Source organism: Colobus angolensis, unplaced genomic scaffold, assembly GCF_000951035.1.
Source record: "Colobus angolensis palliatus isolate OR3802 unplaced genomic scaffold, Cang.pa_1.0 Scaffold125, whole genome shotgun sequence".
Classification (NCBI taxonomy): domain Eukaryota; kingdom Metazoa; phylum Chordata; class Mammalia; order Primates; family Cercopithecidae; genus Colobus; species Colobus angolensis.
In genome coordinates, this window is record NW_012113697.1 from 7,744,877 (window position 1) to 7,756,249 (window position 11,373).

Genomic DNA, 11,373 nt, shown 5'->3' on the forward strand with positions numbered 1-11,373 from the left:
CCGCCAAAGAGTTATATAAAATTAACAGAAACAAAAGAATTTAATTATCAGAAGAGTTAGAATTGTCTTGTCTTTGGGTAGGATAAGATAGAATCAAATGAATTGATAAACTTGTTCTGGGTTACTACGGAAGTAAAATGGTACTAAGGGATCTCATTGCTGAAGAACAGTGAGTGAAAGGAATGGAAAAAAAAAAAAAAGCTATGTAAGGGGCTAAGGCAGTGGATCCAACACGTACACATTTAGAATCACCTTGGATGACTGGGTCTCATCCCAGAACAATTGAATCACAATACCTGGGCGTAAGTCCAAGCATCAGTATTTTTTTTTCAAGTTCTCACCTGACTTATAATGTACAACCATGGTTGAGAGTAATTGAACTATTTTATTTAAATAACTTTAAATTCAGTAAAATTCTTTGTTATTTATCCAGGATTATAGACCAAAATACATTCTTTAAAATTCTATCATTATATTTTCTATATCTTCCCCCCCCACTTCCCTTATTATATCCACTGTTTTTCCTCATTAATGGTAAATAGAAATTTAAAGTTTATATTGCATATTAATATTTGGAATATTAAATCAAATAATTGATTCTTATAATATGTGAACAAGCATAGTTGAAAATATTAGTAAGTCAGTAATAAAGATATAATTCTGAGTAAATATTTCAATAACCCTACCGCAAACTGTTCATATTTCTCACGGTCAATGCTCCTTGTACAAAAGATATCTCCAGTGTCTTTCTCTATGTAAAACAAATTGAAGGGTTCTTTGTCCACGCCTGGTCCACTTATGGAATAAAAGATGGTGTAATTCTGTGCAGCATCAGATTGGATCTGCAGTAATAATTTAGGAATAGAACAAATATGTCATCAAGAATATTTTCAACCTATTGAATATTTTCAAACCTCCTGTGATGGTTTATTTTTTACCACTAGCCCTCTTTCCTACTCTCCTGTTCTTTCTTTCTTCTGCTTGGGTGCCCATTATCTGCCATGTTTTCCAAATTTTTATCTGCATTTTGCATTGTGCAAAGCCAGAAATTCTGTCACTTATTTGATCTCAACATTTTGTCATTTGTATATCTATAACATTTGTAGAGTGATATACCTTTTCAATTGTTATTTACTTATTCTTATCTTCATTTAAATAATAGTAACAGTTTCAGTGATTTTGAATTCTTTGGAATTGAAAATTATGTGATTAATAAAGCTAGAAGTAATGCAACTTTTCTTCCACAATTAATTCCTCAAGAATTAGAAAATTTTGACCGGGCACAGTGGCTCACGCCTGTAATCCCAGCCCTTTGGGAACCTTGGCAGGTGAATCACCTGAGATCAGGAGTTTGAGACCGAACTGGCCAACATGGCAAAACCCTGTCTCTACTAAAAATACAAAAATTAGCCGGGCATGGTGGTGGGTGTCTGTAATCCCAGCTACTCGGAAGGCTGAGGCAGAAGAATCACTTGAAGCCAGGAGGCGGAGGTTGGAGTGAGCTGAGTTCATGCCACTATATTTCAAAATTTCAAAACTGTTCTATGTTTGCATTCCAGCTATGTGGCAGTGAGACAATCTTACTTGGTAAGCAGAAACACAGGCCATTTTTATAAAAGATGAGTGCTAGTTTAAGCAAGAGTTGAACTATGCAAAACATGTAGGTGTGCCTTCTGTACATTAGTGTTAACGAGTCTACCATAGTATTTCGGTGAATTTAGACACAGACCTAAGAGCATCAGAAACTCCAAATATAAAACTTGTTTCTAAATTTCTAAATATGATACATGTAAGAAAGTAATAAGATATGCTGCATCACTTCTATGGGACCCTAATTCTGGTGAATAGATGATCATTACTTGTACCATTAAAGCTCTGATTCAATATGATGTGCAATTCAAATGAAAAGTTTAAGAACCAAAAATTTGGACACGTATAAAATCAAATAAAGTGAAATGCACCTGCTGAACGTGTTGTGGAAATGGACCCAATGAGTTCTCCATCAATGAAGCTGGAATAGGAGCCCATCGTCTCTTGCTGCGCTTGAGGGCTGTGTCTTTGGTATGTCTCTTCTTAGGAGCCTACATTTGACAAGAAACAAAGAAATGTAGCATTGCTTGTCATTTTTGGAACTGTGATTTTTTACACATACATCAACAAACAGATGCAAGGGTTTTACGTTACAATACCATGGCTAATCAGCAAAGCATTTCTATTGATAAGACACACACACACCTCAGACTGCATTACGTTCCCCTGTTCTACCTATTTCTCTATTTACTCAGTTAACCACCAGGAAATGTATAGGACATTTGGAAAGACGCCACTTTGAAAAGTTATAAACCCCCTAAAATAGATAATTCATTAATAAATATTTAGCAATCAACTTTATTCCACTAGGAGTGGTACAACCAAAATCTGTTAAAACCCTCACTCTACAATACAGTCATTTATACATCTATATAGACACAGGTGAGCATTTGCTCAAGTATAGTTGATTTTATATAATGTGGGGATTTTACAAGGTGGATACAAAATAACATTTTTTAAGTCTTAAGCATATTAAGAGGAGTTCATGTAATCAAAAAGAATTTAGTTGGGAAGTCCTCTCATAAATAGAATCATTCATGGTTTTATAAGACGAAATTTATTGTGGTGAATTTGCTGAAAATGAGATGTGAATTCCAGCAACTTTCTCCTTACTGCTTTCTGAGCTGATCTCTACCACTCACTGCAAGAAAATGACCCTAGAGTCAAACATTCAAACCAGTCTCGTGGACTGGCCACACCTCCACTCTCTGAAGAGAGGGGCTCCCCTATAGAATTTTCTAGTAAGATGGGAGTAAGCTTTAGACAATCTCTTCTCCTCTTTAAAGAGAGACTCAAACCTGCAATCAGTGGGAAGAGAGCCACACAGGGTGGAGCCCACATCTCCAGCCTGAATCACATTTCGCTGAGTTTTAGACCCGCCCTTGTCTTGTCCTTGCTCCTCAGGTTGGTTTGTTCTTATTGCCAAACTAGAAATCACTATTAGAAAACTTTGATATTCTTACTTTGCTCCCCGTCTACAGAGTCATTCATCTTTATAAAAGTTTGTAAATAGCTCTGCCACTCCTTAAAGGTCTAGCCTTTATTTACACTAATTGTAAGTGGAAAAGACAAATTTGTCATTCAATAGCATGGATTTTAACGTGAAAGGAGTATATAACACGAAGGACTCCCGTAAGCAGATTACTGTGCTAGGCTGCTTAAGCCCTTGCCTTATACCTTGTTTTCTCTTGCTGACAGCACAACTTGTATCTCTTGTTGTTCTTGTCTCTCACCATCTGAAAGGAAAATGGAAAAACTTTTCCTTTCAGAAGACAAAATGAGGTCACGTGTTGTGTAAATTGAGCCATCTTCTAGAATTCTGAAGGCAGGGTCACTGGACAGGATTAGGCTGGGTGACTTGAGACACTCCTCCAGATTCACTGCAGGGAAGAAATGTCACAGCAGTTTGTCAGATGAAACAGGAGTGGAACCAGTTTTACAGGAATGACAGCTGTGAGTTAGTGCATGAGAAGCAGAAAAAGGGAGGTTACATTTGGAATGTGCTTAGCACCTACTATTCTAAAACGTGCGGGCCGTGAAAATTAAATAATTAAATTAATGGAATCACATTTTCCACTACCTTCGTCATACATTAATTTAAGAAATAAAATATTTTCCTAGTGTCACAGATTTTATTCTCTTTCCTTTGAACTCTTGATTATCGTGTGTGTGTATAAATTTATAAGTGTACAAACTTGAATTTTTTATGTCATAAGTGGTATAACCGTATGATGTCAGTAGATTTTGAACTTTTTGCAACAGTTTGATAGTTAAAACTATCTTGCCCAAAATAAGAAAACTAGGTGACTCACACCTGTAATCCCAGCACTTTGGGAGGCCGAGGTAGGAGGATCACGAGGTCAGGAGTTCTAGACCAGCCTGGCCAATATGGTGAAACTCCATCTCTACTAAAAATACAAAAATTAGCCAAGCATGGCAGCATGCACCTGTAATTCCAGCTACTCAGGAGGCTGAGTCAGGAGAATTGCTTGAACCTTAGAGGTGAAGTTTGCAGTGAGCAGAGATAGCACCACTGCACTTCAGCCTGGGCGACAGAGCAAGACTTTGTCTCAAAATAAATAAATAAATAAGAAGAAAACTAGTCTATTCTTAAGTAATATTTCTCAGTAATATTGCCAGTAATCTTCCTGTAATACCTTTCGAGGTTTAGTAAACCCAATGCATTGTGGTTATTATCAAATTACCTCCTTTACAGATTCATATTTATCACATTTAACATATTTACTATGTGTCTTTAGAGTGTGGACTGTTTATTAATTTAAAAACTTAAAGCACTGGGCAAAACAACATCTGGCTTGGAAAGGATACCATTTCTGTATTCAGTGTGTAATTTTTTACATGTGAACTCAAAGCCAATGAAAAATCTTGATGAAAAAATCTTTACCTTTGGACTCAGAACAACCAACTTATACTTCAGAGATGGCTATGGTACTAAGACCCACCAAAACTTTATTTGATTTTCACAAGCTATTCTGTGAAATATGTCACATTTATTCTTGGTGGATACTTGTTCATTGTAATCAACCTCAAGTACAAATTTTATTGGGGTCATTTAGATTTTGAGATATCCATTTCATGTCTAATCAATTAAAGAATCTTGGCTTTGAAATTTTGGCAACAGATTAGTTTATACAAATTAGAATATGCTCCTGGTTTTGGTGCCTTGCTTTGTTTGATGTAATGCAAGATAATTCAGCCTTCTGATGTTTGCTAATTTTTTTGGCAAGAGAAGTATACAACTAACTTAGATATTTTAATTATTCCTAAACATTACCAAAAAACAAGTAGCCTATCTTTTATTGTACATCCAATGTTAACGTCAAGTAGCTACTATGTGGGTTTTAACCCAAACTTTACAAGAGCAGTCTGAAGCTAAATGCAGCAAGTTACAACTACGAAATTGTTAATAGAGTTTCTCACCTTTGCCTACAAGTGTTTCAGCCTGAAGATGAGAAGGAACTCGAAGATAAATTTTCTGACAAGCATTGCAAAGTAATATAAAAACCTCAAAAAAAAAAAGAAAAAAGAAAAAATATCAGGAATTAAATTTGATCACAAATTTTCACATTATAACTTTTTCTTATTGATAAAAATATTGTCAGTTTTGGAAACAAACTGATCATTTAATTCTTTAAATTTTTAATACTCACTGTAAAAGGAACCAGCAAAGAGAATAGCTTTAGGAATAACACTGTCATTTATTTGTCAATGAAAAAATTAAGTGAATAGTAGTTCTTAGAACCTAAATCATATTGTGTCAGTGCAAGAAAATATTTCACAAACCATTGACTTCATATAGCAGTTTTACATCTCTAAGACCACTCATAAATGCCATTCTGATTTTTAGCATGAAGAAAATACTTAACTCTGAAATGCATAATTACATATATGTCCTAATTCTCTAATCATCATTTTTACTATTTGAAGTTATAGTTGATGAAGTCTAGAAAATAGTTAAGGGCTTTTTTAACCTCACAAAAAAAGATGCTCCCCAGAAATCATTGCTCTCAAATCAATTTTCAGACTGACTTGGACAAAACTGTAAATGATCTCAAATTACATGACTAATCTAAAAAGAACATATGTCAAAATATGGAGAGTATCCTTCAAATGGGTAAAGATTTTTAGTTAAATTCAAGACCCAGCTATAGTTTTTAAAAACTAGGTAGTTCAAAGACATACACACTATCTGAAAAACAAAAGAAAAGAAGAAAAGCTATCATTTCAAAAATGTCTATAGGTTCAAAATATATTTTGCTTCTTTTTCTCTGCATTTTCTGTTTGTTTCTTTTTATCAAAATAACTGCTTTATTGTTATTTAAATATAAGATAGAGTAGAGCTAGATTTTCCGGAAACACATAGGTTAATTTTATGATCAGCTTTCAACTTTTCTCTGAATTCTAGAATTACGGGACCTATTATTTGTGAGGAGGAAGGAGAATGGATTAACATCCATATTAAGGATGTGCCCTTCTTTTCCAGCTCAACTCAAGTCTATCAGACATATTGTAGCAGTATAAATAGTTTGTAATTTTACAAATCTATGTTAGGCAGAAATCTGGAATTAAAAGGCTACATTTTTATTTAATTCTAATTTTAAAACCACTTTTTAAAACATGAGACATTCGTATTTATTTAACTTTTTAAATATGTTCATCCCTAATGCCAAGGAACATACTAAATTATACTTAAAGAACTTTCTAAGCATAAACCATACTGTTAATAGTTGTCTAAGTATATAATGTGGAAAGAGCATTTTGTAATTAGGACATACATACAAACACATACATATGTACACATGTATATGCATATACCTGTACATATACCTATACCTATATACATATGTGTATGTGTGTATATATACATACAGTCATATATTGCTTACATTGTAAGGAATGCAACTTTAAGTGATTTCATCATTGTGCAGACATCATAGAGTGTACTTACATACACTTAGAGGATATAGTCTGCTACATACCTGGGTTATACCTACATGGTATACACCATGGTGTATATATGTATATCCCATGGTATGCACCAGGGTACAGCCTAGGTGTATAGTATATAGTATAGCTTATTGTTCCTAGCTACAAACCTGTACAGCATGTTCCTCTACTGAATACTGTAGGCAATTATAAGTATTTGTGTTACTAAACATTTTTAGATATAGAAAATGTACATTAAAATACAATATAAAAGATAAAAAAAGTTCACCTATATAGACTAGCTCCATTATAATCTATGAGACCATTCATATATGTAGTCCATCATTGACTGAAGCATTGTTATGCAGAGCATGACTGTATATATGTGTGTGTATATAGAGAGAGCGGTGCACATATATATATAAATATAAGAGACATTCTTATATGTTATAGCCATACTTCCACTCCCACCCCCATCTTCTTTCCTTCTTGTCCTAGGATTCCATGTTGATGGTCCTCCCTCTGCAGGCAGAGCCACTGAAGGTTTGCATTCATTAAATACTATTCCCATCTTCAGGTTAAATCACTGACTAAGTGGCTTAGTGACACCCTTTTAGTCAGTTTCAGGGTCAGAAATAAGTGAGCTGGAGATGAATTTACCAAGAGATATTAGACAGTACAGGGATCAGAAACAAAAGAAATGTGGGTAGAATCCTTTGGAAAATTTTTACCACATTTTACCAAACTTGTGCTAACTCAAGATGGTATCTGAGTTATCTTCTCCCTAAGCAGTTACAAGATGAGAAGGTGACCATCGACCCTGCATTGTATATTATTTACATGGAAAAAATGTTTGTCCCCACACCTGCCATTTCTAAAAGTATAATTTGAAACTAAAATATTTTGCTAAAATGAAGAAAAGGAAATTCACACCTCAGAAATGATGGCTGGATGTGTGAAATAACCCCCCTCTCTTCCCTCACCACTAAAGAAAAAATAGCACCTTACACAGTTACAAAGCTATTAAAAACCCAAGTGGAAGCCAAGTTAAGGGTATTTTCAACGACAGTCACATTTCTGTTATTTTTCTTAAACTATTCTTTGCTTAAACTGCTTCATGAGTAAAATTCAAAAAAGTCCTGGATAATTTGCATGTTCACCCAGAATCCTTTCTCCGTTTTTTGCAGCTCAGTAGTACTCAGCATGTTAAATAACAAGAGTTTATGTAATCACTGGTAGCCAAAGTAAACCTCAGAAACTTCTGGGCCAAATACCTAAGGAGTGAATTCGTTTCTCTACTCCTTAGAAAGACACCACAGCAGGATGGAAGAGGGATTTCCTTGAAAAATTTTAACACTCTGGCAGTGGGTGCTTGAGAAATAAGCTGAACACTTTCCATCCTGGATCCCAAGTCTCTCAACTCTTCCCTGAATCTTCCTCAGATCTGTTTTTCTTTCCCCAGTCTCTCTTCTCTGCCTCCCATCTGTACTCCTAGTCTCTTTCAAGCCCAAACTGCAGAGAGGAAGCAGGTAGTAACATGCCTGAATTCCCTAATCCTTTGGTTGTTACTCACCAGGAGAGAGAAAAGGAGCTGCTTACAGAAGATGCTCCCTGGGGCAGCGGAGGCCACAGCCATCAGAAGCAGTCCCAATGGCCAGGGACGGTGGCCAGATAACAGGGCAGCCTGGGATGCACAGGGCGGCTAAGAAGACGCTGGCACTTGCACAGGGTATTCTGCTGCCACCCTGATGCAGCTGAGCTTGGTTTGGAAGACAGTCAGGAGGCAAGTGATAAACAGGAGGAGGAGCAACGGGAGAATTTCTTTCCCCCTATTCCCTGGCCAGTCTGCTTCCTTCCAGTTCAATTACGTCTAAATGCAAAGAGGCTTTCCTACAAGTGAGGAGGGTGGGGTACAAAACACCCCAAAACCCAGTCAGTAGCTCCTCCTCACAGCAGCTTTCAAAATTTATCTTGCCACTTAACACATAGGCAGAAGGAGGAGGGAACACCCTTCATCCTCAGCCCTCCTCCCTTTCCCCCAGGTTGATGCTGTGAAGTCCTCCCCAGTTATTACCCACTCCCACAGCCTCCCGTCCTTCTTGGCCTTATTAACCTGTCTTGCCCCAGGGTACAAACATAAATCGTGCACAAACACCATGCAAGTAAGTGATGCCTCCTCAACTGCCATTGGCAAATCAGAGGACCTAAGCATGTGTAATCAGACTCATCAGAAGTTATCTCCCATCTAAGCATTTAGGTGTCGTCGGTCCTGTAGAACAGCGCAGTTCTGCTAGAGAGCTGGCATTCCAGTTTAAAGCAGCAACTTCATAAAGGCATCGTATCTACTTCCTGTTATTGACGATTCACTGTGGTTGGCCCTCTAGATGTCACAAGGAACTTATCAGAGTGTAAAGACTTCATAAAAGAAAGAGCATAAAGAAAGAGCTACAATATAATCTTTCTTGTGGCTTTCCTTGTATTGTACATGAGCCATTGCTTTTTACCCTTATATTTTTTCAAGGACAACTACAATCTTTGAGACCCAGTCTCTCTAAAATCACTCCATACACCCTAATTACTTGTACTTTACACATGGGATATCCTAGCCTAATGGTACAATGAGGCCATCAAGTGTAGGTTTTTTTAAACCCTAATGATTCTTCTAACAAGAGCTTTAGCATCATTATTCCTGTCCCAAATTAGTGAGCTCAGTGATATCAATTGCACTCAATGGCAGTCATGGAAGTTAGGAGAGGAGGATAAATATTTTCAAACGTTAAGGTAGAGCCCAACACCCATGCTGCTGAGAAGTGAGGAATGAAAGATTTTCTTCAGCTTATTTGACACTGGGAACAATTTCTTCTTGTGTGTAGAGACAGAAATAAATGTAACTGCTTCATTAGAATTAGAAGCTAGGAAAATTTGGAAAATGAATGACCCACGAGAAAAAAGCTAAAAGATATCTTGTAGTATTTTATTGCTAGTGGTATACCCATTAACAAACGTATTTTGTGACTGCATTGGAATTTGATTTCTCAATCAGAAAATACATTCACTTTAATGGAATATTTTTATATCTGGCATTTTGGGAGATAAGAATGGGAATATAGAAGTAGAAAAATTACTTAGATGTGTATGTGTAAAGCCAAGTGTAATTCTGTGCATGTTTTAGCACAATCATCTAAGTATATGTTTAGATAGATAGACCGACAGATAAATAGATAGTCATATAGCTTAAATAATTCAAAGACAAATTCTCCAATCCTAGAAAGTAGAAACACATTTTTTCAGCTAATGAAGTTATCATTACCTCTTTCTATAACATGATATTCTCCACTGAACTAGGAAAATATAGAAGAGCAAAATTAAATTGGTGTTACTGAACTAAATGGCATATATTGGTTGGATGAAGAGATTCCAGGCATTGCTAAATTCAAGTGAATCCAGAATATTCTCCACAGTTCTGGAAAATTGATGTTCTGATCCTACTTCTTTTGGCCTACCTTCTGCATGCTCTCTTTTCCCATTATCTATCTTTCTCAAAGGTAATAGAAAAACTTGTGTAAAAGCTAACCCCAAATTATTGGTTTGCAAATCTGTTACATTACTATTTTCCTAAAAATAAAATATAGGCACTTTATAGGAAAAAATAATTTATTATTACAAATTATTGACTCTTCCTTAAAAGTGAATCTACCTTAAAATTAAATGAAAACAAGATATATTTCTTCTAATTTTCTGCCATCAGGTTATTCAGTAAAAGCTCTGTCTTAGTCTGTTTTCTGTTGCTATAAAGAAATACCACAGAGTGGGTGATTTATTAAAACAACAACAACAACAACAAAAACGAAACAAAACAAAAAAATAGAAGTTTGTTTGGTTCATGCTTCAGGAGACAGTGAAGTCCAAGAGCATGACATGGGCATCTGATGAGGGTCATCCCATGATGGAAGGCAGAAGACAGAAGCCAGTGCACAAGACGGACAGGGAAGTGGCCAAACCTATCCAGTTATCAGAAGCCCACTCTCATGATAACTAACCCACTCCCGGGGGTGGAGACTCATGGTACAACTTTTAAAGGTCCCACCTCTTAACACCATTACAATGGCAACCACATTTCAACATGACTTTTGGCAGGGACATTCAAACCACTGCAAGCTCTATTTTATTTTTATTTCTATCTGTATGTTTCTTTGTTTTAATCTATGCCTAAATTAATAAGCTTAAGCAAAAAATTGATAGTGTTGTGTGGTGGTTAAGAACTTGAGCTTAGAAGCTTGACTGCCTGAGTTCAAATCCTCGCTTTACTACTTATTAGCAATATAACCCCGAGGCAAGTTAGTTAACTCTTCTGTGCCTCAATCTCTTTATCTATAACATGGGGACAATAATAGTGGCTAATTCATAGGTTGTTATGAAGATTAAATGTGATATTATAAAGAAAATACTTCCAACATTGTCTGGCTCAGAGCAAGCACTAATATTTTATAACATATAATTGCCTAGTCATGCAATAAAAAGTTGAAGAGACTGAACTTCAAATGAAACAAACACAAAGTTATTGCAAATCCAAGGTCTCTTATGTAGAGGCTACCTAAAGATGCATGAATACGTTTATTCATCGAACAAATAGTTCAGGGGTTACATACTGGGCTCTGACCTTTGCTAGGAGAGAAGTATCATATAGGGAGAAAAAAAGAAGACAGAAATCTTATGATGTTACAATAAAGGCACACTTTATGGTGAAGAACATACAATTATCTTTCCAGTCCAAAAGATAGGATAAAAAGAGTCACTGTAGCAAATATTAAATATATTAGCCACTTAAAGAGAAAT

At 35.9% G+C, this 11,373-nt stretch overlaps 1 protein-coding gene across 1 annotated transcript in view; it reads right to left on the bottom strand.

Moving 5' to 3' along the window:
* Positions 1-8,296, bottom strand: part of DSC1 (desmocollin 1) — a 42,788-nt gene extending 34,492 nt beyond the window's left edge. Inside the window, exons 1-5 of the mRNA XM_011933276.1 lie at positions 8,111-8,296; positions 5,032-5,116; positions 3,268-3,470; positions 1,962-2,081; positions 687-842 (exon numbers count right to left, since the gene is read on the bottom strand). Coding sequence (XP_011788666.1) covers positions 687-842; positions 1,962-2,081; positions 3,268-3,470; positions 5,032-5,116; positions 8,111-8,173 — 627 coding nt within the window. The 5' untranslated portion in view covers positions 8,174-8,296. The remainder of the gene's footprint in view (positions 1-686; positions 843-1,961; positions 2,082-3,267; positions 3,471-5,031; positions 5,117-8,110) is intronic.
* Between the last annotated feature and the right edge of the window lie 3,077 nt (positions 8,297-11,373).